This window comes from Ziziphus jujuba, chromosome 4 (assembly GCF_031755915.1).
Source record: "Ziziphus jujuba cultivar Dongzao chromosome 4, ASM3175591v1".
NCBI classification, from domain to species: domain Eukaryota; kingdom Viridiplantae; phylum Streptophyta; class Magnoliopsida; order Rosales; family Rhamnaceae; genus Ziziphus; species Ziziphus jujuba.
Genome location: NC_083382.1, coordinates 3,907,534 through 3,934,133, shown reverse-complemented (window position 1 = coordinate 3,934,133; position 26,600 = coordinate 3,907,534). Strand labels below are relative to the sequence as shown.

Sequence of the window (26,600 nt, the reverse complement as noted above, 5' to 3'; positions counted from 1 at the left end):
ATTATATTGTTGCCCCTGTTATTGCTTCTAAACATTCAAGAATTAATGATAATTCCTCAATGTTGTGGCATAAGCGTTTGGGTCATATTTCTAGGCACAGGATGGAAAGGTTAGTGAAGGATGGAATACTTGCTAACCTTGATTTCTCCGATCTGTCGACTTGTGTAGAATGTGTGAAAGGGATACTAACTTCCAAGGTTAGAAAGGATAAGATAGTAAGGTGTGGAGATGTTTTGAAATTAATCTATACTGATGTATGTGGACCTTTCACTCCAACTGCTTTGGGTGGTTATAGGTATTTTATTACCTTTATTAATGATTTTTTTTTTGTTATGGACATGTTGAATTTATCCGTGAGAAGTCAGATTCTTTAGTTACTTTTAAGGAGTTTAAGGTAAAGATGGAGCTTTAAAAGAATAAGAAGATAAAGGCTGTGAGGTTTGATAGAGATGATGAATTTTATGGCAGATATGATGAGACTGGACGGAACCCAGGGCCATTCGCAATTTATTTACGTGAGTGTGGCATTGATGCATAATATACAATATCTGGTACACCTCAACAGAATGGCATAACTGAGAGGAAAAATCACACTTTGTTGGACATGGTCAATCTATGTTGGCAAATTCTAGCTTGCCAGATTACTTGTGGGGAGAGGCTTTAAGGACGGCTGCTTATATTTTGAATCAAGTTCCAAGTAAATCTGTTTCTAAGACTCCTTTTGAGTTGTGGTCAGGGAGAAAGCCTAAATTTGTATCATTTTCGAGTGTGGGGTTGCAAAGCTGAAATAAGGATTTATAATCCCCAAGTTACGAAGTTGGATCCTAAAACTATAAGTGGGTATCTTGTTGGCTATTGTATAGGATCTAGGGGTTCAAGATTCTTTTGTTCAGCTCACACCACGAGAATTGTTGAATCAGACAGGGCTGTTTATTTTGAAGATGATTTTGGATTTGATGATAGTAATGGTCCAAGGGAGCCTCAATTTAGAGAAGAAAATGTATTCATTCCAGTGTTGTAGTTCCTGATAGAGATATTATTAATCCAGTAGTTGATAAACTAGTAGGTGATCAGGATGAACCCATCATTGAGGAGCAGAATATCCCAGCTATTGTAGATGATGATGTGTCTTTGAGAATGTCACAAAAGACTAGAAGGTCAGCTATTCCTGATGACTATGAGGTTTACTTGCAGGAGCATGATTTTGACATAAGTGATGATTCAGATCCAGTCACTTATGAGGAAGTCATAAGCAGTTCGCACTCAAATTTTTGGTTGGATGCAATGGAAGATGAAATGAAATCCATGGCATCAAATGGTGTTTGAGATTTGTTTGAGTTACCATTGGGTAGCAAGCCTATAAGGTGCAAATGGATTTTTAAGACTAAAAGAGACTCTAATGGTCAAGTAGAGAGGTATAAGGCTAGACTTGTAGCCAAAGGGTTTAGCTAGAAGGAAGGAATTGATTACACACAGATATTTTCTCCTGTATCCACAAAGGATTATTTTAGAATCATTATGGCAATTGTGGCACATTATGACCTAGAGTTGCATCAGATGGATGTCATAACTGCTTTTCTAAATGGTGATTTATTTGAATATGTGTATATGGATCAACCAGTTGGCTTCCAGCAAACAGGGAATTGTAATTTGGTTTGTAAGCTTAAAAAGTCAATTTATGGTCTTAAGCAAGCTTCGAGGAAATGGTATCTTAAGTTTGATGAGGTTATCATCCAAAATGGCTTTAAGGAGAATGTTGTTGATAGATGCATATATATAAAGGTCAATGGGAGCAGTTTTATATTTCTGGTGTTGTATGTTGATGACATACTTTTGGCTACTAATGACACTGACCTGTTGGCTGAGACAAAGCAGATGTTGTGCAACCATTTTAATATGAAAGATCTTGGAGATGCTTTTTTTGTTTTGGGCATCAAAATTGTTCGAGATAGGACTAATTGTGTGTTACAATTGTCTCAAAGAGCCTATATTGATAGAATCCTTAAAAGATTTGATATGCATAATTGTTCTCCTGGAAGTGTACCGATCACAAAGGGTGAAAGATTTTCTAAGGATTAATGTCCCAAGAATGATAAAGAGAGGATGGCGATGAAAAATGCTCGCTATTCTTCAGCAGTGGATAATTTGATGTATGCTTAAGTATGTATATGGCCTGATATAGCTTCTGCTATGGGTGTGCTTGGTAGATTTATGAGCAATCCTGGTCCTATTCATTACCAAGCAGTTAAGAAGGTCTTTAGGTATCTTCAGAGTACTAAAGATCATATGTTGACATATCGACGTACCAACTCCCTAGATGTAGTTGGTTATAGTGATGCAGATTATAAAGGCTGTGTGGATGATAAGAAATCTACCACTGGGTATATATTTATCATGGCATGAGGTGCTGTATTTTGGCGCAGTGCCAAACAGTCAGTAACAGCATCCTCAACTATGGAGGCAGAGTATGTGGCGCGTTATGAGGCTACTCGTCATGCAGTTTGACTTCGGAATTTTATTCATGATTTGGGAGTGGTTGACTCCATTGAGAGGCCTATTATGATGTATTGTGACAATACTGCAGCAGTATGTTTCTCCAATAATTTAAAAGGTACCCCTGGTGCGAGGTACATTGATGTTAAGTATTTTGTGGTTAAGGAGAAAGTTGAAGAATGCCTCATTACTGTAATTCACATACCTACTTACAGCATGGTGGCAGATCCACTGACTAAGGCTTTACCTGTAGGCATATTTAAGGAGCATGTGTCCCGTATGAGATTGTTAGACAGCTGAGACTGCTGTGGGTTAGTGGGAGTTTGTTATAATTTCTACAGTAATATCCATATTGAGTATTATTTATTTATTTGAGTATTTTGATACATTGATGTATGTGAATCATTATATATTTATGAGATGATTTATTACATATATTATTACTCCTATGTTTATAGGCCTGTTGAGACTATTAGTCTATTTATATGTGTATGTTGATCCACAGGTGCCATGGTGAATCCCTCCTACCTAGTTTGGGTATATTGATGTATCCTGTCGATACACAATACGCTCAAATGAAATAGTATTGTGTGTTGGGGGGATTGCACGTAGTTAAGTAAATCTCTACTACCTAGACTCATTTTATGGCATACATAGTGCTCAGTAGAAACGGTATCATGTTTTGGGAGATTTACTGAGAGAATCTCTACTGCCTAGTCTAGCATATTGTTGTGCTCTGTCGGTATGCTATATATTCAAATGAAATGGTATTATGATTCGAGAGATTCTGTAGTAAGTGAGTTTTGATTATATATATGATGATGATTATGCAGTCCAAGTGGGAGAATGTTAAATAAATAAATAATTTGTGGACTTAGCATAATCAATTATTCACTTACAGGGCCTATTTATGCCATTAACGAGACTGATTTATTTTAATATTTTGTATTAGGGTCCTTGGTCACACACTCTCTATAAGACTCCAGTTGGTCCATTGGACTGGAGGACCAACTCTCTTCATAAACCCAATGACTTACCCATATTTTTCTATTGTTATATTATTAAATTATAGTATTTTGTATGTGTTAAAATTCATGGGTAAGTGTGATTTGCAGAGACTATATAAAAGATCTAGGGCAAGCAGACAGAGAGAGTATATACGGTATTTTGATATTAGGGTTTTCAGAGATCTGAGAGTGGTTTGAGATTAGTGTGTCCATAGGCACTACTTTACATTGTTTTTAATTTTGTAGGATTAAAAATTTAATTTATCAATGGCTGTGTTTGAAAATTAGTAATTTATAATTTATAGAATTTATTATGTATATTTAGATCTATAAAATCTAACATATTGTTGGTATAAAATTTCATACGTTTGCAAAAGACAAACCAACGATATGCTTATTCAAATAGTTTCTTAACCAATGATAATCACCGAAGTTATTATTTAAAAAAAAAAAACAAATTAATTAATAAGAGAGTGGACAATTAGAGCAGTCTTCATCGGATGTGAAAGTGTTGGACAGCCTTTATGAGGATCACTTTTGCTAATTAATGCCCCACTCCTAATTTAATTTTTTTTTTTTCCTTGTTTGAATGAAATTCCTTTGATGAGAGACATGTATATCGCAAAACGGTCCAAAACCAAAGCTGATAAATAATATATGTATAATTTAATAACATGAAAAGAAAGGAAGATGGAAATTTTATGGTTCAAAAAATCATAAATCTCAAACTTTGTTGTATAAAGTTTGTCTTATTGAAGTCATTGAATGATTCTCAAGGAAAAGTCTGGAAAAAGAAAAGGGTTTTGCGATGAAAGCTAAAGCCATAATATAAAACTTCAGCATCAAAAGGAAACAAGAGTATAAAACTGCTTTTTGTATAAAGTGTCCAACTTTAAAAAGACATATATGTTGAGACATTTATATTGGACAAAATAGAAGCCCTATAGCTGTGTACCAATTTTTTTTTTTTTTTTCGTTTTTCCTCTTTCTCTCCATATATGACTTTAGCATGGTTGGATTAGACCTATCACTAAAGTGCTATATGTTGCAATCTAGGACATGATTTACCTTGTTATGAGCAACCTTTTAATTTCATCTTGGACAATGGCCAGAAAAAGGAAAGAAAAAAAAAAATAGAATTCATATATAAAATTCACCTGTAAACATCATATTGATAATGCTTGAATCTTCATGTAAGATATTTCTTACATTTGATTTGGCGTTCGGAATCTTTAAGGGTAAAGAAAAACAAGAAAGAAAAACATTATATATACTTTCAATTGTCTTCTTAAAAGAAAATTACGAGGAAATTAATAAAAATTTAATATAAATTGAAAAGGGAAGGAGAAAAAAAAGAAAAAGAAAAAGAAAGGAACATTATATTATATAATAATGATATTGAAAGTTCATTTGAATAGTTTCCGGAGCTTGCCTCTTATAACAATATTGAGGCCATGTACTGGTATGAACATGCTTCTTTCCCTTGTGCCAGGCCCATATTCAAGTTTCTTCAATTACCTAAACAACAGCTACCATGTCATACATAAATTCCCCTTCTAATTTCATTTTTTTTTTATAGGCTTTTTTTTTTTTTTTTTTTTTGGTTTTTTTCCAACATGATCCCACAAAGCACCATTGACCTCAAAATCTCATGAAAGGTAGATCAAAATTGAGTTATATACTCTAACCATTTTTATAATGATAGAAGTACCCTTAGTATAAGATATTAAAATAATAATACAAGGGGAATTTGTGTAATTTGCTCTTAAATCATATTTTAGAAATAAATAAATTTAAATATTATTTTTTTGTCAAGATTTCAAAGTTTGACATAAAAAAATAATATAATATAAAAAAAATTGTAACTATAAAAAGAATATATGTGTAATTTAATATATATATATATATTGAAGTTGACTTAATTGATAAGTTATTCACATATACATTAAAAAAAATCAAAAGCATATATAAACAAATTTAAAACTAAAAATGAAGTTTGCATAAGTTACCCTTGTAAACCATCGCTTTGGAACAACGTACATGTAAAATTTTTAAGCATTTAAATGAAAACAAGGAACAGTAACATATTAAGTGTAACCAAAAAGAAATAATTTGGACAATTACAAACATTTTGGGGAACTACAAAGGGTTTTGGAAAATAATAAAACATTTAAGAAATTTAGACCTTAAACATTTAGAATACTTAATTTTGAACTTTTAAATCTCAAAATGTCAAAATTATTTTATATAAACAATTTAGACCAAATATTTTAAAAATTTTGGACCTTGTAAACTAGTTTGATGCAATATTCTTAAAAAGTAAGTTATGTTTATCTGTGTTTGTGAAGTATTTAAAGGAAATGTTATTTGTAGACTGAGTTTTAATTTGAATTTTATTCTTTTCTCTGAATTGAAAGCATAACAATGCCATACTTGACAGTTGGAAAACAATGCGTACCTTTAAATATATAAAAACACTAAAGTCTAAAACAATGTTAAAGAACAATATTTAATCACAACATGCAATATATAGACCTTTTAAAGAATCTTAGAGACTGTTAAGGAGAATAACAACCTGCAATAAGCAAGAAAGATAGTCTAAACTAAAATACATTAAACTCATTAGAATAAAGACAAGGATATATTCCTTGCTTTGTACAATATTTTGTTGGGGTTAATTAGGGTTTAAACATTGATTACACAGATTCGTATGATATATATCTTCAACTAATATAATGATTCATATTTCGCCAATCAAAATGAAAAGGAATCCAAAAACATATACCATTGGAAAGTAGCCAAAGCCAAAAGGTCCACATAAGCCCTCCATTTGCTCAAAACTTCAATTATAAGCAAGTTAAAGAGTGCTTTGAAAATGTTACCCCACACCCACAGCACTTCAGTTGGATCTTGAAGCTAATCTTTAGGATCCTCCATTTGGAGGACACCTAGGCAAGGCCTCCCATATCTTGGCGAGTGGGATAATAAGCTTGATGGAGCTTTTGGAAAGAATAAAACCAAAAAACCAAACCAAACCAAACCCCATATAACATGCTTTTGTCCCCTTTGCACAACACTCAAAAAAAGCAACCTCTCATATCAAATTGTGCCTAACCTACGTATATTTCCCTCCTACACTCCTACCCTACAAATGAGACATATGAGAGAAATGTAACCCCATGACACGTCACCTTCCATTTGACAAGTCAGCAACCATGGTGGACACCCTTATCCTGATTAAAATAGATTAAATGCAACGTTATAATCACCAATTCGGTCTATTATCATTAATTTTTTTTTTTTTTAAATACAAATAGATTCTGCGTATTTTTTATCGATGCAACAAATAAAATCAAAATCCAACTGAAAAATATGTAAAAGAGATATGAGCATGCTAATATAAGCAGATCCAACCTAGATTATCCAAAATATAATGATGGGACCCACTTACCAAAATTATCAGAGCTCTAAAAGGGTCCCACTGCCCATTAGGCATGGTATGTACAGAAATAACGTCTTCCTGCTATATACAGAAGTAGGCAATCATATAAAGTCGCCGTCAGGGAACAATGCTCTCTATTGAACGGTCTCTCTCTCTCTCTCTCTCTCTCCCTCTAAACAAAAAAAAAAAAAAAAAAAAAAAAGAAATTTTAGACTTCCAACGTTTAAAAGATGATGATCTGATCTCTCTCCAAAGTTTGACACGCACGTTGCCTTCTTTCCTTCCACGCGCCACCGCCATCCTCACCGTTCCACGCACCACTACCTTCTAGCCCACCCTTCTCTACTCTCTCTCTCTCTCTCTCTCTCTCTCTCTCTCTCCTGTATCTTTTGTCCTCTTTCTTTCTACTTCCTCTCTTCTTTTCCTCCCTTTCTACTCTCTCTCTCTCTCTCTCTCTCTCTCTCTCTTCAAACACTTACTTTCATTTTTCCTGAAATCCAAACAAAAAAAAATCTTTCATTTCTCTCACTTTATTCTCTCCAAGCTAAGATCTAAAAGGAGTAGAAGGAAAAAAAAAAAAATAATAATAAAGAAGGCTAAGGAGAAGAAAGAAGGTTTTAGAGAGGGTGGTGGGTGGTGGGTGGGATTGATTGGCTTTATGAATTCAGAGCTTCTGATGAGAAGAAGATCATGGGCGGAGTTACATCGTCAATCGCCGCCAAATTCGCCTTCTTTCCGCCTAATCCGCCGTCGTACAAAGTGATCTCCGACGAGTCGTCTGGTGGCAAACTTGTAATTCCAGATGTCCCCAGGAGAGACGATGTTGATGTTCTCAAGCTCAAGACTCGTCGTGGTAATGAAATTGTGGCCATTCACGTCAAGCATCCCAAGGCTTCTGCTACTCTGCTCTACTCCCATGGAAATGCTGCTGATTTGGGCCAGATGTTCGAGCTCTTTGTCGAATTGAGTGCTCGTCTTCGCGTTAACTTGATGGGGTAAACGCTTTTTTTTTTAATTTATTTATCTTTTTTGTAGAAGTAAAAAATTTGTCTGTGTTTTACTGGAACGAAATCAAAAGTTAGAGTTTTGACATCTAACGCTTGATTTGCTTTCTGGGTTTTTAAATTTGTGTTAAAAACGATTGATTTATTGGGTTTGGACATGTTCTAGTGATTGGGAATCCTAAATTATTTTGGGTATTAGTTAGTTTGTTGAGATTTTTCATAACTTGGTAATTGCCTCTGCTTCTTATTTTCATATTTTTGTTCTATTGGGTGCCTTTGGTGTAAACGATCTGAACTAATCCAAAGCTCAAAGCTGGTCAATCTAGTGAGATAGAGAGAGAGGGGGAAAAAAAAAAAAAAAAAAAAGAAAGGAAAAAGAAAAAGGAAAAATCTTTAGCTTGGCTTCAGCTGCTGAGCATAGCTGCGCATTGAAAAAACCTGATTGAGCTACAAAACTGTTGCAATTAGCTCAAATTGAGTTTGTGTAATTAAAGTGGCTTCATGTCGACTGCTTGAGTTTAAGCGAGGTTTAGACGAAGCATTTTAGATTTTATCAAAGAGCTAGAGTTTTATTTATTAGTAATTAGTCAGAAAACAAGAGATTGTATACGAACTCTGAGTCCATCGATAGTGTTAATTAAAAATCTTAAGCTATAATACTTATCCAGTGACATTTACATTTTACTGGTGGCATTGCTTAATTCTAATAAATCAAGGACACATCATGTTCAGATATCTTGAACATAAGTTTTTCAGTTTCTTTTAAATCGGTTCACTGTTGGATGAGCAAACTTGCAAGATCTTAGAATTTCTAACTACAATAGGTTAAGATATTGAAAAAATATCTGATCAATGGATGAACAATGAATATTTCTCCACAAATTCCCCCCCTTTAAGGACCACATTATATTATCTTTTATTTGTTCGATTACTTTTCCATCCTCCAACTGTAACAAACTAGGTGCTATATAGCAAGAACTGAAAAGCAGCTACGTGCTATATTGCAAGAAGTGAACTTTTTCTTTTTCTCGATTTATATAAATCTTTTGATTTATGTTTGTCATAAACTATTAAACTTCATTTACGCTATTTTTTTTTCCCAGCCTTGGTTTCAAAAAGAGTTGTAGGAGTAGAAAGTCTAGCCTTAGTTCCCTAAAGAATTAGGCAAATGTCAAATTATAGTTATTGCTTTTATTTCTGTTTCTTCTTCTCCCTCTCTAACCACGTTTATAATATGGTAGAAAATTTGAAAACGATATTTACTTGAACACAATTTTAACATGTCTGATATTTTATGACTTATCATGATGATTGGTTATACGTGGTCCATAGTTTGGAGGTGGGGATGGTTTTATATTTCTATTATTTGTGTATTTATGTTTACGGCAAAGAAAATGAAATCCTTTGATGCATTTGCTAGCACATATTTCTGCATTTAGGCTAATACTGTTCCTATATTTGTCAGTCATCATACTCATCTGCTAGTGTCTTATATTTGTTATGATCCTTTTCCAAACAATTTTATGCCTAGTGGGTTTTGCAAACCAATCTCAACAAACCTAGCATGCACACTATTCTTAGAGTTTAAAATGAGAGATAAATAAATGCTTCCCCTTCAATGAATCCTGTGATCCTCTATTGGTGATAATCCTAAGCTAGACTGACTGTGGCTTAGGCTCGCAAAAGTTTTTGTCATATCAAAACTGAAAGAGGAATTATTACATCAGGAAAGTAGAAAACCTCTAGCAGCCTAAAAGACATCAGTAATGAGAAAATAATTCTCCATGAATTTACTGTATGATGGGAATAGCTGTAATATCATAAGGCATCAATCTTTACTTGCTGACTCTTGTCCTGCTACCATGACATTTGATATGGGCACTTTGGTATTAAAAATTATAATACCTCTATTTGGGCATATGTTACAGGGTTAGGTGACAAGTTTTCCAGTCGATATAATCAGGTCTCAAAAGGATACACAATTTGAGGCAAGGTGGTTGAAGTGTTATAGTAATTAGTTGTTTCCCTTAAGTCAATATCCTTTGAATAATTCCTTATATAGATATGCTGCCAATGCTGTTTTTCAGTGAAAAACATATTATTAATAAGTTCAAAAACTGCAATGATAAGAAAATGATGAAATTGATTTTGCAAACGTCCACTCTCATGGGTTTGGTGAGGTCAGTTTGGGTCAAATCCGCCCTACTACCTTTAAGCAAAGCATTATTGTGCAGCCCCTCTCCCAACCATCAACTGTGACCATGACTGCCCTTTTGACCCCATAATGTGAGAAGATTTATCCAAAATACTCTGCCCATCAATTAGTTAACTTGTATCAAGGTTTTTCTGCACATTTTTCCTTATGTACCCATTTCAACTTGATACCTAATATGGTGGACCAAACGCACAGAAATGTGCTGCATTCCTTCCTCATTTTAGGTGTCTAATACTTACAGTACCCTGAGAATATCACCCTCAAGGAACTTGCTCTTCTGCAAACCAATTTTAATTATGCATGTAACAAATAAGTTTAAAATTTTGCAGAGCTGAGTAATATATAAATCTCTCTGTTATATCTATAGATTTGTAGTTTACTTTGGACAGTGAATGCAGATTCTAATCTTTTACATGGAAGCAATGCAAAATGCTAAGACATATCTAGGTTTTTATAATGTAGGTGTAACACCAGAGGACTCGTTTATGCTGAAGTGAGATTCAGCATTTAATAAGTTTGTAATATTTCCTTTCAATGTCAATGTAGATTGTCAATTAGATCTTTTCATATTCTAGTAACCTTTTGTTCGTTTCCCGTCCATCGAAGTAGCATACAATTTGTTGAATTATCTTCTTGGAGTACTTTACATCATCCCTTCACCCATACTGCTGGATGTACTTTCCTGACCTGCTTGTTCTCTATTCTTCTTGTTAGTATCTTTCTTTATGATTCCATGTCATCCTTATTAATCACTTTCTAAGCAGTAAATAAGAGTTCTCTATTAGTATTATATGAAGCTTAAAAATGTATCACTTCAGTTCTTGTTTGATGAGGAAAGCTGAATTTATTAATAAGTTCTGACATGTTGAAACACAAAAATAATGTTTTCATGAACTTGGATTTATTTATTTATTTTCATTCTTGCATGCATAAAAACATGTCTAGTATTTATATATTACTCTCGTTCTTTAATGTTTCATAGTTTATTACCTTTGTCGAATTGGTTTCATTGTGTTTATTTATATTCATTTGTAGGTATGACTACTCTGGCTATGGACAATCTACTGGAAAGGTTAGATGCCTGGCTCCAACATTTATAATAAAATAAAAAATAATATTATATGTTTAACAAGTTTATTTATTTGGATTTTTATTTTAGATATCTTTTTCTTAGACAGATGGAAATTATCTATATTAGGTAAATATGGCCGTCATTTCAATGCGTGGATGTCATAAATCAAATTTTGAGTTTTAACAGATGTCATTAGGTGTATGACCAGTGTCACTATCTGTGGCATATTGACTATATCACTGTTTAAGTTTCCAATTCCAAGTGAATTTTAGATGTATTTCAAGACAAAATGGAATGTCCTTGATTAGGCTTATTTAAGCATCAAATTTTTTATTTGGGAGATTTCTTGTAGAAATTATTCAAGAACTGTTTTCCTTTAATTAACATTGCTTAGAACTAACAATCAATTTTTTTTCTCTCTGAAATAGCCAACAGAATGCAATACATATGCAGACATTGATGCAGCATATAAATGCCTCAAGGAGCAGTATGGGGTTAAAGATGAACAATTAATATTATATGGTCAGTCTGTTGGTAGTGGTCCAACAGTTGATCTTGCATCACGTTTAACCACCTTGAGAGGCGTTGTTTTACATAGTCCAATTTTGTCTGGCCTTAGGGTGTTGTACCCCGTCAAGCGGACATTCTGGTTTGACATTTACAAGGTAGTATATTCTGAAGTTTCTACTCTACATGCAACTTTTGATAAACATGGATGATCTAATTATATTTCTTTTCTTAACTATTCCAGAACATTGACAAAATCAGTATGGTGAGCTGTCCTGTTCTGGTTATACATGTAAGTAATGTCTCCTTTGTTACGATTTTTCAGTTTTCGTCCCCATCATCTCTCTCTCTCTCTCTCTCTCTCCTTCTATGATCTGAGAGAAATTTTGCAGCCTCAGAGGAAATATCCACATGAATTTTAGGAAAGCACAGATCCGATATTTTGGAAAATAAATCACTGATAAGAAAGTATAATCGATCAAAAAAGGACATCACAGAACAGTTTCCTAGAATTTTGAGTGAGATAACAATCTTAAGCGGGATTTCATACTAATCTTACCTAAAACCACATATGGTGGTGATTTGTCTAAGGGATTCTGCAAGCTATTCTAAATGTATGGATAATCTGTACTTAATTAGCAATTATCTGGTGACTTAGATCAATCAAGTTTTATGTATAAGCAAAAGCACTAGAATAAGGTACAGTAGTTAGCTTTAATTTATGATATTGTTACTGCCAGTTCGCTCATTTACCCCGACCTCATTGCAATCTTGAAATTTTCAGATATTGTATTTGTTTTGATAACATTACCAATGGAAATGTGTAATAGATTTCTTTTGGTTCCATATCAGGGGACATCTGATGAAGTTGTAGATTGGTCTCACGGAAAGCAGCTTTGGGAGCTTTGCAATGAAAAGTACGAACCTTTATGGATTAGCGGGGGTGGACACTGTAATCTTGAGCTTTACCCAGAATTCCTTAAACAACTAAAGAAATTTGTACAGACCCTTGGCAAATCAAAACCGGGTGGCACAAATGGTCTGAAAAAGAGTACGGTAGAATCTGACAATCAGAGCAAGCAGTCGGAGTCTGGAACCTCAGATACATTCGAGTTGGGTACTGACCTTCCAGAAGTTTCTAGAAACAGTTTAGATAGTCGACTTGAGAAGACTAAAAAGTCAAACAAGCCTGAAAAGTCCCGGATGAGCACTGACCGAGTTGACAGGTTTAGGAGAAGAAAGGGTTTAGTTTGGTGATTTGTTATTACACGGAACATTTAAAAATAAATTATCCACGCTTATAATTGAGGAGGTAATCTATTCTATTTCTCTGCCTCATATTTAATGATGTATCATTTCTAAATGGAATAGATCATCTCAGAGTGTGTTTCTTCACATAAAAATTTTATTTTTCCATTTCAATGTATATTTAGAGACCAGGGGAAATCTTGCATTTATATTCTTATGTAAAATTCAGCCTCATGAACCACTTGCAGTTAAAAAGTCCTTGTCTTTTGGTCGTTTAAGTTGAATTTCACTCTGTGCTTGAGTTTACTGGGCTGCAACTCTACTTATGAGGACAAATTCTGGCAAAGCCAGCAAATCTTCAAGTCACGTTCTTTTTATCTGTTGTAGAGTCGATTTCTTTGATGCTGAGGTTGGTTTGCCATCCAAGGAAACCTCTGTGGGACATTATTGAGGATATCAAGGAATTTTGGTCTAGGTTAAGAAATTCCCAGGAGGTTCTGTATCTCAAAAGAACCGAGCACAGCTGCAGATTGGCTTGCCAAATCAGTAAGAAGGAGCTTCTCCATGGTTGGGTCTAAAGTTGGCTTTATATATATTTTTAATATTAGTTATATTATTCCTAACTTAAGTAGGAGGGTAATATTATTTATTTATTTTTTCGGGCAAAATGGGTATGGGGTTAAAAATATACGCATTAATATATTAGGATGCATATCTTCTATTCCCTTTTATTTTTTTATTATTATTTCTTGATCTCCATTACCATTCAATCATAGATCAATTTCCACTTTATGTTAGAAAACTTGTATTTTCATTTTCTGTTAATTATTTATTTATTTATTTGTTAATATTTTTAAATGAAATTACATTACATCAATAGTGGACAGGGTGGGAATAGGGGGTGTATGTAGCCAAAAGAGAGATTAGGATTGATCCGGAAGGTGGGAGTTGTAATAGCAGTGTTTTTGTTCCGGTGTTTGAATAGGCGGCTCAGGGTGTTGAAGCTAGGAATAAGACTATCAGCGATGCTTTTGATGAAGGTTTTGAATTGAGGTGGTAAAATGGTGGTGATCAGGTTGAATGTGAGAGATGTGAGAGATCAGGTGGTAGTTATTCTTATTTGTTATTAAAAAGAAAAAGAAAAAGATTTCACATATAATAAAAGATAATAAAATTAGATGAGAAACTACTGTAAGTTTCATGTCTTATAAACCAAATTAGTATTACTCCTGCTGGATTGAATCACATTGACACTATTCGGATTATGAGCTAAGCTAAGATAACTTCAATGGTCTGCAGCTGATTTGGAGATATACCTAGAAACGGAGTTAATCCCCAAAAAGACCTTATTGCGTAAGGTCGACTGCACCGACCTTCATTAATGTCCTTGACTTGACTAGTTGACTTGGTCCTGTCCTGGGTTTTATTTTATTCCAGCTTTCACTTTTCTAATTTCTAATGCTGTGTATTTTTTCCTTCTCTTCCCACTATAATGGCTTTTATTTATTTATTTATTTATTATTATTTTTAATTTTTGAAGGAATCCCACCATAATGTCTTATCTAACTCTTTAAAGTTTCTAGTTTTCTTATCTTTTCTTTCTTTCTTTATTTTTTTGTTGAATTCTTTATACTTTCTAGTTGTTACCTAAAATAGCCAAGTGGCTTCCTTATGGAATGATAGGATTCCCTTCACCATCTCAAAGGATTTTATTATTTCATATCATCTCTTTTTTGGGCGCATCATTATTATGGTAAGAAATAATAAACCTACAAAATTGAAAATTATCTCAAGCTTTTAATTTATTTTAATTTAAAACTCAATCTAAAGGTTTATTTCATTTTGTATATTTTAATTTTGAGAAGGATGCAATTTCAGGTCTCAAATTTTAAACTTTACGGGTGTATTTGGATGTGTTTTTGTCATAAACACTTATTTTTTTATAGCACTTATTTTATATAGTATTTTTGTAAATAAATATTTAATAAATAAGCAGTAAAATGTTTGGATATAAAACACATTTAAATTTGGCTCAAAGATCTCTTTCAAACACTCTATAATTTAAACGTTAAGGGCATGTTTAGTTTATAAAATAAACATAGAAATAGAATTTCTATTCCATAGATTTTATTTTTTCTATATTTTGGTAAGTTTTTGAATTTAGCAATAACTATTTCATAAAAATTGATATGCTTTCATTTAAAGGAATAATAATTCCTTATTAAAATCTCAGAATTTTTATTTTTATATTTTAATTTGGATAAATTTTAAAATATCCTTATTATATTTAAATTTAAATTGATTATCACATACTAAAAATATATAAATAAGTAGCAAATTTAAATTTTTTGAAAAAAAATATTTATAATTTCTAAACCTTAATTTCAAGTCGATATTTTTATCAAATATATAAATAGGAATTATGAATCTTTTTCCCATATTCTATTCCTATGAATAACTATTTTTATTTTTAAAGAAATATGTAATCTGTATATTAAACGTAGCCTAAGTTTTTAACATGTTGCATTTTGGTCCAATTTGAGCCTTCGCAAAAGGTGGTTGACAACTCTATTTCATGTAATTCTAAATTCTCAAATGATAAATATTAAAATGCAATCTTATATGATTTGTTGTCATTATTTAAACCTTTTAGGGTCAATTTGTTGCAAATTAAGATTCTCCAGAGTTTTGGAAATTTACATTTTAATATTTTCTTATCATTGCCTGCAATTAGGAAAGAAAAATCTTAATTAACGAAAATGCAATAAATTGAAATTCAAAACTTTAAATAGCAACATTTTAAACTTGATGCTCAAAAATACTTTTCCAAAAAGTTTTACTATTTGTTATCATTGATGATAATTACGTGTGACAAATTTCAATTGAAATATTTAATTTTATTATTTTTAATATTAAAATTCTAAGAGTAAACCTTTTAATGGTAGCCATTTGGCATGTAGGTCTCACCAATGATTATTTACCATTGATGACAAATTACATTTTGCTTCTTTGAACTAGAGAGTATTAAAGTGCAATAACTCAATCAATTATACAACATGATATATACTATGCTTATAAAGATAGGTTTACAAGAAGATGAAAACTAATGACTAATCATTAGTTTAAGTACTTTAGCTAAAATTCATTTTCTAATTATGAACTTATTTTTAGTCTGACCTTCTCTTGCTGTTGCAGAATCTTCTCCTAACCATGATTTAATCATAGTTAAAATGTCGCCACTCTTTTTCTTATTTTGTGATAGTTTAACAATATATATAATATATATATATATATACAACTTAAACACTTTTTTGAATGTAGGCATTCCAGCGGCTGTGGTTGGAGCTGTGCTAATTTTTGCTATAATTCTGTTTATCTATAAGAGAAAAACAATGATCTTTTGGAAGAAAAAAATAGAGAGGATTTTGATGTGGAGGCATTTATAAGGAATTATACTAGTACTTCATTTGCCCCAATGTCGATACACTTATTCATGTCAATAAAATGACGTTTATAAAGGTTTAGTTGTTTATCTATTTTCTCAGATGTATTCGTCTGCCATCCGAACACAGGTTGGTTATTTATGTGAAAAGATTTGATCTGTAGGTCCCTAGCACTATGCCAAGAGAGTTTACCACCTAAACATTTTTGAGTTTATATTAGTAAGTGTCAATTACATAATGATTATATGCCATTATTTTTGTCCCTTGGATTAAAATGAAAATATGAATGAGTGGCTTAATTGAAAAGTTGAGCAAAAACATAGAAGAGGATTTAAAGCCTCTTGGAAATATGGAACCAACATTACATGATTAAACTAACATAGACGCATACTTCAATTATATAACACGATATCTCCTCTGTTTAGAAAGACAGAGATATATAAAAAAATGGAACCTAATGACTAAGGGAGTTACAACGGTACCTCAAATTCATTTTCTATTTATCTAATTTGCTAAATTTTAATTTTATCTTTTTCTTGCAGCAGCAGCTGAATCATCTTCAAAGCGCAATTTGGTCATAGGTTAAGTAACACCATGCTCTTTTTCTTATTTTTCAACGGTAAAAGGAAATATATTGTATAACTTAAAAATATATCTTTTTTGAATCTAGGCATTTCAGCGTCTGCGGTTGGAGTTTTGATAGTTTTTGCTATAATTCTATATAGCTATAAGAGAGAAGCAATGATATTTTGGAAGAGAGACAATAGAGAGGATTTTGATGTGGAGCCATTTATGAGGAATTATAGTTCATTTGCACCAAAGCAATACAGATATTCATAGGTCAAGAAAATGACAAACTCATTTGCAGAAATAATAGGGAAAGGAGGACATGGTTGTGTATACAAAGGAACACTACCTGATGGTCGCCTTGTTGCAGTGAAACTTCTAAAATATTCCAAAAGCAATGGAGAAGATTTTATAAGTGAAGTTGCTAGCATTGGTAGAACTTCTCATATTAACATGGTCAATCTTCTTGGGTTTTATTATGAGAGGAATAAGAAAGCCTTGATTTATGAGTTAATGCCTAATGGTTCACTTGATAAATTCATATTTAATCAAGAAGATGGGAGTACAACCAGGAGCCTAGAATGGAATACATTGTATGAAATTGCTCTTGGTGTTGCACGAGGACTAGAATGCTTGCATCGTGGCTGTAACACAAGGATTTTGCATGTCGACATAAAGCCTCAAAACATTCTTTTGGATGAAAATTTTTGTCCAAAAATATCAGATTTTGGTCTAGCCAAATTATGGTTAAACAAGGAGAGTATTGTATCAATGATGGGTGCCAGAGGAACTGCAGGGTATATAGCACCGGAAGTATTCAGTCGGAATTTTGGTGGTGTGTCTCATAAATCTGATGTTTATAGTTATGGAATGTTGGTTCTTGAAATGGTTGGAGGAAGAAGGAATATTGATCCTAGACCTTCTCATACTAGTGAAATTTACTTTCCTTATTGGATTTATGAAGATGTGGAATTGGGTAAAGATTTAAGAGTCTTGGGAGTCACAACAGAGGAAGAAAAAGAAATAGCAAGGAAGATGCTATTAGTGAGCTTTTGGTGCATTCAGACAAATCCATCAGATCGACCACCAATGAGTAAGGTTGTAGATATGCTAGAAGGAGACCTTCAACATGTCCAGATTCTACCAAAGCCATTCTTGTTTTCTCCAGCAAGATCCCCTCAACAATCCACAGAATCATCATAATAATTTATTAGTTATTTTCTTTTCCTATGTGTTGCCCATTTTCTTTCTTTTGTAATAGATTTATCATGCTTTAGGGTCAGCCTTATGTTTGGTTTCTTTCAGTTCCATATCCCGGAGATGGCAAATGAATTTGAATGTTGATCCCGCTTGATCTAGCTTTGAGGGCTACATCTCGTATAAGCTGGACATCTAAAATTTTTTGTACAGACCCTTGGCAAATTGGAAATTTCAAATAGTATTTTTGATTTTTTTTGGGGGGTGGGGCCTTGCATATAGGTGCGATTGTTATGTGTGGCTCGAAGACTCGTTGCAAAGACATCCAAAGACTAGGAAACATTCAAAAGAAATTTGATGTAAGTTACATGGTAACTTCCCCTAGAAAAACGAAATAATTAATGAATTTATCTAGTTTTGATTATAAATTTTAGGATGTTGACATTTAATAATGATGATTTAGACAGTGTTTGTATGTTTATCTTAAGATTTTGGATTTAGTACAATTTTAGTACCTTCTAGTTTTAACATCGTGTTGTAGTTCAGGAGTTTTGCTGCAAAATAATATCAATTAGTAAGCAAATTCATACAAAGGCTAATGTACAGTTATCTTTCCAATTTTAGATAAAATTATTGCCGCATCAGACTAGAAAAAAAAAAAAAATCAATAAAGGGAAAAGAAACAAACAGAGTACTGGACTCGCTATTATGAATTCGTTCAAGTCAACCATGTCGTTTAAGCGAAAAAATTATATTGAGTTTAATTTGTTGAAAACTCAACGGAATTTGAAACATCTTCGTTGGAAAAGCAGACCAATTAATTATAATTTAACCCAAAATTTATAAATATTTTGCCGACTTTTGGTACATTATAGAAAACAGTTTGGGAGAAATGACATTTCAACTGGATAATCATAAAAGTGTATCCAATGCAATGGCCTTTACGTTGGGAGGACTTTCTTTTGGTCTCACAAGATGCATCCCCATCCTTCCAAAAATGTCTCCTTGTTAATTTTTATAATCATAAAAGCGTATGCAATAAGACTTTTAGCATGTTCCTTTTTCTGATTAATATATGAACGGCGTCCATATTTGACCATGTTTGAGACCCTGAAACCAAAATTATGCATTTCGAAGGGGGGGGGGGGGGGGGGGGGGGGGGAAAGTTCCATGTCTTAATCCTGTGGATATGTAAGTTTTGTTAGACAAATCAGTATATTTGACCAGAATTTATACAAGAAAATGTAAAAAAATATATGTGATAATCCAAAATTTATATATAAACTTTCTACTAAATAATTAAAAAGTTAAAAGGTGATATGAAGAAATTATTATTATTTTTTTTAAAATTCAACGGAAATAGTTAGAGTTAGATACAGTGTACATATGTTGAAAAATGGACTAAAATTTAATACAAAATTACTAATAGTTTGATAATTTTAGTAGAAAAAGTTGTATTTTTATTATTTGGTTGCTACATATCTTTTTCTCTTATCTCTCATAACACAAAATGCATCCCTTAATTCCCACCAGAAGCCACCTCCTGCTTCTTCTGGTTGTTGCAGTGATCTTGTCAATACATGGTCCACCATCTTCGTCCGCGAACGAATACGACGACTGTGGCAGACTCTTTGAATGCGGAAGTATCCGGGTAGGTTATCCCTTCTGGAGATCCAATCGACCGAAACACTGTGGCTACCCTGATTTCCGGTTGACCTGCCCCGCTGCCAACGTGACACTGCTCTCAATCTTTTCTGAGGATTATCGAGTTCTTAAAATCGATGAAGATGCGGGTACCATGGACGCTGTGAGGAATGAATACCGGACCGATGTTTGTCTTGATGGTCAAACACAGCCCAAAAACACTACCATACAACAGAGCGGTTTATTCACCAATACCTCAGATACTGAAGACCTGAGGCTGTTCTATTCCTGCAATTCCCAATTGGGTGCCACTTTGCCAAACCATTTCAATTGCAGTCCATCTATTAATTACTATTTCACACAAGCCCAAATAGCTTCATATCGTAACCTTCCACCTGGAGCTAATGTAATTGAGATTCTCCTTGGAAGTTGTGCACAAAATGTTTTGGTCCCTGTTTTCAAAACACAAGCCATCCTTTTACAATCGGCGACTATGACTGCTCTACCAATAGCGAATGTGATAACGGCGGTGAGTACTGGGTTTCGGTCGTCGTGGAATGCCACTATTAAAGCTCAGTGCGATAGATGCCTAACCCAAAACAGTACTAATCGCTGCGGCTTCAGTACTACTTCAAATGAATTCACCTGCTATCAATCTCTAGGCGGCAGCCCAGGTATGCTTTTTCTTATCTTTCCCCCCCCCCCCCCCCCCCCCCCCCCCCCTTTTTTTTTTTTTTTTTTGGTTGAAAAAAAAAAAGGATTATTTAGAAATTAATCAAAGAGTAATCGATTTGAGGGAATTAGATTTTAGAGTTTTTTTTTTTTTGGTGGTTATTTGTTATTAAAAAAAAATATATATATATATATTTAACATATAAAAAAGAGAGAGCAAATTGTGTTGGATGAATATATATTTTTTTACTAAAGATAAAAAATTAAAATTAGATGAGAGACTACTTTAAATTCTCTGTCTTATAGACGAAATTAATTACTGCTGCTGGATTGAATCGTATTGATACTATTTTGGAATATAAGCAAGCAAGCAAGATAACATCAACGATTCAATGGTTTGCAGCTGATTTGGAGATAGGCCTATAAGCGGAATTAATCCCCAAACAGACCTTACTACGTAAGGTTTACCGCACCCACTTTCGACCTTCCTTAATGTCCTTGACTAGTTGACTTGGTCCGGTCCTGGGTTTTCCACTATTCCATATTTTACTTTTCTAATTCTACTGCTATGTGTTTTTCTTTCTATTCCCGCTGTAATGGCTTTATTTATTTAATTTTTGAAGGAATCCCATTATAATATCTTAGGTAACTCTTAACTGTTTCTAGTTTTTTATTTATTTTTATTTTTTTGATGAGTTCTTTATGATTGCAAGTTGTTACTTTAAAGTAGCCAAGTGGCCTCATTGTGGAAAGATCGAATATCCCCTCATCATCTCAAAGGATTTTATTAGTTATTATTATTTTTGTTTTGCTCTTATCATTATTATGGTAAGAAATAATGAACATATACAAAATTGAAAATTATCAAAAGATTTTAATTTATTTTAATTTAAGATTCAATCTGTAGGTTTATTTCATTTTGGTATACTTTAATTTTGAGAAGGATATGATCAAAAAAAAAAAAAAAAAAATTGAGAAGGATGCAATTTCAGGTCTCAAATTTAAAACATTAATTTGAACTTAAAGTTTTTACTCTGTTGCATTTTTGGTCCAGTTGGAGCCTTAGCAAAAGGTGGTTGACAACTCTATTTCATGTAATTCTAAATTCTCAGGTGATCAATATTAATATGCAATTTCATCGAATTTGTTGCAATTATTTAGGCCTTTTCGGTTCAATTTGTTGCAACTAAAACTCTCGAGTTTCAAAATTTTGCATTTTAGTACTTTTTGACCATTGCCTGCAATTAGGGGGAAAAAAAAAAAATTAACAAAAATACAATAAATTGAAACTCAAGAGCTTTAAATTGCAACATTTTAAACTTGATGTTAGAAAATATTTCTCCAAATTAGAGGGTATTAAAAAGCAATAACTCACTCGATTATATAACATGATATACTCTGCTTATGATGGCAGGTTTACAAGAAGATGGAAACTAATGACTAAGCATTAGTTTATGTACTTTAGCTCAAATTTGTTTTCTAATTATGAGCTTGTTTTTAGTCTGACCTTCTCTTGCTGTTGCAGAATCTTCTCCTAACCGTAATTTGATCATAGGTAAAATGTCGCCATACTCTGTTTCTTTTTTTTTGCCACAGCTTAACAAACTAAATATACAACTTAAATACTGTTTTGAATATAGGCATTTCAGCAGCTGTGGTAGGGCTTCTGATAATTTTTGTAATATTTCTGTCTATCTACAAGAGAGAAGCAATTATCTTTTGGAATAAAGAAAAAACAGAGGAGTTTGATGTGGAGGCATTTATAAGGAATTATACTTCATTTGCTCCAAAGCGATACACTCATTCACACGTCAAGAAAATGACAAACTCATTTACGAACGTGATTGGGAAAGGAGGATTTGGTTGTGTGTACAAAGGAACACTACCTGATGGTCGCCTTGTTGCAGTGAAAGTCCTAAAAGAGTCCAAGCATAATGGAGAAGATTTTATTAATGAAGTTGCTAGTATGGGTAGAACTTCTCATGTTAATATAGTTACTCTTGTTGGATTCTGTTATGAGAGGAACAAGAGAGCCTTGATTTATGATTTTATGTCCAATGGTTCACTTGATAAATTCATATTTAATCAAGAAGATGGGAATACAACCCGATGCTTAAATTGGAAAACATTGTATGAAATTGCTCTTGGCGTTGCACGAGGACTAGAATATTTGCATCGTGGTTGTAACACAAGGATTTTGCATTTTGACATAAAGCCTCAAAACATTCTTTTGGATAAAGATTTTTGTCCAAAAATATCAGATTTTGGTCTGGCCAAATTATGGTTAAACAAGGAGAGTATTGTGTCAATGATGGGTGCCAGAGGAACTGCAGGGTATATATCACCGGAGGTCTTCAGTCGGAATTTTGGTGGAGTGTCTCATAAATCTGATGTTTATAGTTATGGAATGTTGGTTCTTGAAATGGTTGGAGGAAGAAGGAATATTGATCCTAGAGTTTCTCATACTAGCGAAATTTACTTTCCTTTTTGGATTTGTGAAGATGTGGATTTGGGTAAAGATTTAAGAGTCTTGGGAGTCACAACAGAGGAAGAAAAAGAAATAGCAAGGAAGATGCTGTTAGTGAGCTTTTGGTGCATTCAGACAAATCCATCAGATCGACCACCAATGAGTAAGGTTGTAGATATGCTGGAAGGAGACCTTCAACATGTCCAGATTCCACCAAAGCCGTTCTTGTTTTCTCCGGAAAGATCCCCTCAACAATCCACAGAATCATCATAATAACCATTTTCATTCTTTTGTAATAGATTTATGATGCTTTAGGTTCAACCTTATGTTTGGTTTCTTTCACTTCCATATCGCGGGGATGACAAATGAATTTGAATGTCGATCCCGGTTGATGTAGCTTTCGTGGCTATATCTCGTATAAGTTGAACATCTAAAAACAGACCCTTGGCAAATTGGAAATTTCCACAGGTACTGTTGATTTTCTTTATTTATTTTTTTTATTACTTTATTATTTTTTTATTTTATTTTTGGGGTGGGGCCAGCAATATCCTTGGTTTGCTTGCATATAGGTGCGATTGTTAGGTGTGGCTTGCAAAGACATCCAAAGACTAGGAAACATTCAAAAGAAATTTGATGTAAGTTACATGGCAACTTCCCCAAGAAAAAAGAAATAAGTAATGAATTTATCTAGTTTTGACTATAAATTTTTACGATGTTACATTTAATAATGATGATTTAGACAGTGTTTGTATGTTTGTTTTAAGATTTTAAGTTTAATACAATTTTAGTACCTTCTAGTTTTAACATAGTGTTGTAATTCAGCAGTTTTGCTGCATAATAATATCAATTGGTAAGCAAATTCATGCAAAGGCTAATGTATAGTTATCCTTACAATTTTAGATAAAATTATTGCTGCATCAGAGTAGGGAAAAAAAAAAAATAAAAAAAAAAAAAGAAAGGGAAAAGAAAAAACAGAGTACTGGACGAGCTATTATGAATTCGTTCAAAGTCAACCAAGTCATTTAAGTGAGCAAATTATATTGAGTTTAATTTGTTGAAAACTCAACGGAATTTGAAACATCTTTGTTGGAATTGTGTTTGAATATCTGGTATTCGACATGTGTGAAGTCAGGGGCTCCCGTAGATAAGCAAAAGTCTATATATTAAAGAAATTGTTTTTCCATTACTTTTTAGAGTTTTTGAAAACAAATCAACGCAACTTTTTATTTTATTTTATTTTATTTTATTTTTGTGTTTTGTTTTTTCTTGTATACAAAGGAAAGTTACACTCGAGTTGGGTGCGTGGAAAATCATTTTTACTTGCATGTAGATAGAATAGGATGCAACGGGCTGGTGAAACTAGCTGGAGACTTGTAGCAAAATATCCGAAGACTTAGAAACTTCATATTAAAGACTTGATTTAATTTACTTGGCAGCTTCCATTGGAAAAATCAAATAAGCACTTAGATATTGACATTCAATAATACTGTTGATTTAGACAGTATGTTACTGTGGTCACATGTCGTGATAAGATTTTGGATCTAGCACTACAATCTTAGTACCTTTAGTTTGAACCAATTTAATTTAACTACGGCAACGGAAATTAAACTTTTTTCCTTTTAATTGAGACCATGATATTTTAAAGGAGGAACCGATTTGACTTTTATGTTGCAATTCAGCTATAAAAATAAAAATTAAAGAGCATATTGATATGAAGACCAAAGTACGGTGATCTTTATAGTTTTTGCTGTAATTATAAACCACGTTGGAGAGAGAAAGCAAAACAAATAAGTAAAAGTGAAAAACAGAGTAGCGGAGGCGCCATTATGAATTCGTTCGAGTCAACTAAATGTCAAATCTTTCTACGATCCACCACTCATTTTTAATTCACGAAAAGAATTCATTTTCTCCACCTTAACCTTTACAACTGGAAATGAATTCCAGCCTTTCCTCATCATCGCCTCCATTTCTTCTTCTTCTTCCATCACCACCCACAGCCCAAATTAAAGATACCGGCCCAGCTGGTTTAGTTTCCTTTTGAATACATTTCTGGTATTTTGGTGCCTTTTCCACTATGGACTATCAAGTATTGTTTTGGTGCCTTTTCCATTCTGGACTACCAGGGAAGTGATGCTTCTTAAAATCTGTTTATCTTTTCCCAAAGAATACCGATCACATCGTTGTATGCAATAACATCCATCTATATTATGACTCTTCAAGGACATCTGGGATAGATATCTATTTGTATCCTAGATTGAGACAAACATATCTTTTGTCTATTTGTGTATTTATATGCACATATATATACATTATTGAGACAAACATATCTTTTATCTATTTGTGTATTTATATGCACAACCTATACCATAAGCAACCAGATACCCGATCCATTTCCCACAACAATGTCAATAGCAACAAGCAATAAATAATTAGTGTCATCATTAGTTATTTGATATAATTTGATTATTTGCAGGAACATGCACTCTTTCAGCTACTAATCGAGTAAACTATAGCATCTAATGAAGGTAAGCTTTTCATCTAATGGAAGCTAAATTGATAAAATTATGATTGTGTATTGCTCTACCTGGTAAAAGTTTTCCATCAATAGAATTAGAGAATTGTACAATCATGTCGTTGTTTACAATTATGTTGTCTATGAAATTAGACAGTCATGTTTTTTATGTTCCACATCCCTTGCTCCCAGATTAGTTGCTGCTAAAGCACTGAAAACCTCCATTCCACGTACACGTGGTTTGTAAAATTGACTATATATGGGGAGGAAGAAATATTCTGGTGCTATATCTAATTCAAAAAGGTCCCCATATATTGCATATATAGTTCTTTTCTTGTGATTTTACAAGTTCTTGCTTAGGCTTGCGAATGACGTGCATCTCATGACATCTGAAGTTGCATGGTTCTTTTTTCATTGAACTTTCCAATAATAAACTGCATGTAGCATTACTTTTTTTTTTTTTTTCCCCATTGCAAGTGGAGAATTCTCTGATAGCTTCTCCGTTCTCTTTTGCCTATTACTTGCCAGGTCATTTGTGTTCCAGCTACTACAGTAGGAGCATTGGATTTTGGACACTTTGCACGTTGAGCATAACTTTAATTCTCTAAAGATGGTTGAGACTAGGCAACTGTAATGCAATTTTTTTCCCACTAAACAATGCGTCCCCCACTCCCCACCCCCCACCCCCCATTTTTAGTGTGCGGCTATTGTCTTTGATACTGTGCAGTGCATTTGATATTGGAATTTTAATGTTTTGGTGGTAATAAAATATTGTTCATTTTAAATTGCAATTCTTGAAGTGTTATTTTAAATTTGTTACTGGTTATATTTTGCACTTAAAAGTGGCATCAAGCGTGCTGCTAGAGCCTTACTTTTGTCACTGAATTTTTTGAGCAAAAAAATAGGTATATGTAACTAATTCCAATGGTTTGACGGGAGACTACACCCTAATCAGCCACGAAATTTCAAATTGAGTGATAAGATAATAGGTTCTGTGATAAATATTTGTGTCACCAAATGAATGCCACTCTGTGATTAATATACGCTTTGTCATTAAAATGTTATGATCAGTTATGAAGATGCTACGAACTTTTGACGAACGTTTTTTTG

At 33.1% G+C, this 26,600-nt stretch overlaps 3 protein-coding genes across 7 annotated transcripts in view; all 3 read left to right on the top strand.

Moving 5' to 3' along the window:
* LOC107415978 (LEAF RUST 10 DISEASE-RESISTANCE LOCUS RECEPTOR-LIKE PROTEIN KINASE-like 2.1) overlaps positions 1-26,262 on the top strand; it is a 54,929-nt gene extending 28,667 nt beyond the window's left edge. The window contains exons 1-6 of one of the 4 annotated variants that reach the window (XM_060816902.1): positions 19,620-20,513; positions 22,037-22,066; positions 22,152-23,446; positions 23,548-23,613; positions 25,452-25,503; positions 26,019-26,262. In XM_060816902.1, the coding sequence (XP_060672885.1) occupies positions 19,706-20,513; positions 22,037-22,066; positions 22,152-23,251 (1,938 nt within the window). In that variant the 5' untranslated portion in view covers positions 19,620-19,705 and the 3' untranslated portion in view covers positions 23,252-23,446; positions 23,548-23,613; positions 25,452-25,503; positions 26,019-26,262. Of the gene's footprint in view, positions 1-19,619; positions 20,514-22,036; positions 22,067-22,151; positions 23,447-23,547; positions 23,877-25,451; positions 25,504-26,018 lie in introns of those variants that run through there. The other 3 variants (XM_060816903.1, XM_060816901.1, XM_060816904.1) reach the window with 3 other exon arrangements.
* On the top strand, positions 7,351-14,577 carry LOC107416039 (uncharacterized). Of its 2 annotated transcripts, XR_007240065.2 has the most exons (6): positions 7,351-7,937; positions 11,197-11,233; positions 11,662-11,898; positions 11,985-12,032; positions 12,593-13,052; positions 13,376-14,577. XR_007240065.2 is itself a non-coding variant. In XM_016024487.4 (5 exons), the coding sequence occupies exons 1-5, from the start codon at positions 7,633-7,635 to the stop codon at positions 12,995-12,997; spliced, it is 1,032 nt and encodes a 343-aa protein (XP_015879973.2). In that variant the 5' UTR covers positions 7,352-7,632; the 3' UTR covers positions 12,998-13,272. The 2 variants fall into 2 exon arrangements, 1 of the variants encoding a protein (XP_015879973.2); XM_016024487.4 differs by lacking the exon at positions 13,376-14,577 and having other exon boundaries at positions 7,352-7,937; positions 12,593-13,272.
* On the top strand, positions 15,501-18,450 carry LOC107416009 (PR5-like receptor kinase). The gene is made up of 2 exons (XM_060816905.1): positions 15,501-17,012; positions 17,102-18,450. Exon 2 carries the CDS (start codon positions 17,281-17,283, stop codon positions 18,199-18,201), a length of 921 nt encoding a protein of 306 aa, XP_060672888.1. The 5' UTR covers positions 15,501-17,012; positions 17,102-17,280; the 3' UTR covers positions 18,202-18,450.
* Positions 26,263-26,600: the final 338 nt, after the last annotated feature.

What these genes read in the sequence shown, in the direction of transcription:
- LOC107416039 (XM_016024487.4), top strand. Translation starts at nt 7,633, where the DNA reads ATGGGCGGAGTTACATCGTCAATCGCCGCCAAATTCGCCTTCTTTCCG. An exon ending in CTTCGCGTTAACTTGATGGG is followed by an intron (nt 7,938 to 11,196) that starts GTAAACGCTTTT and finishes ATTCATTTGTAG; the next exon opens with GTATGACTACTCTGGCTATG. An exon ending in TCTGGTTTGACATTTACAAG is followed by an intron (nt 11,899 to 11,984) that starts GTAGTATATTCT and finishes TAACTATTCCAG; the next exon opens with AACATTGACAAAATCAGTAT.
- LOC107416009 (XM_060816905.1), top strand. Translation starts at nt 17,281, where the DNA reads ATGACAAACTCATTTGCAGAAATAATAGGGAAAGGAGGACATGGTTGT.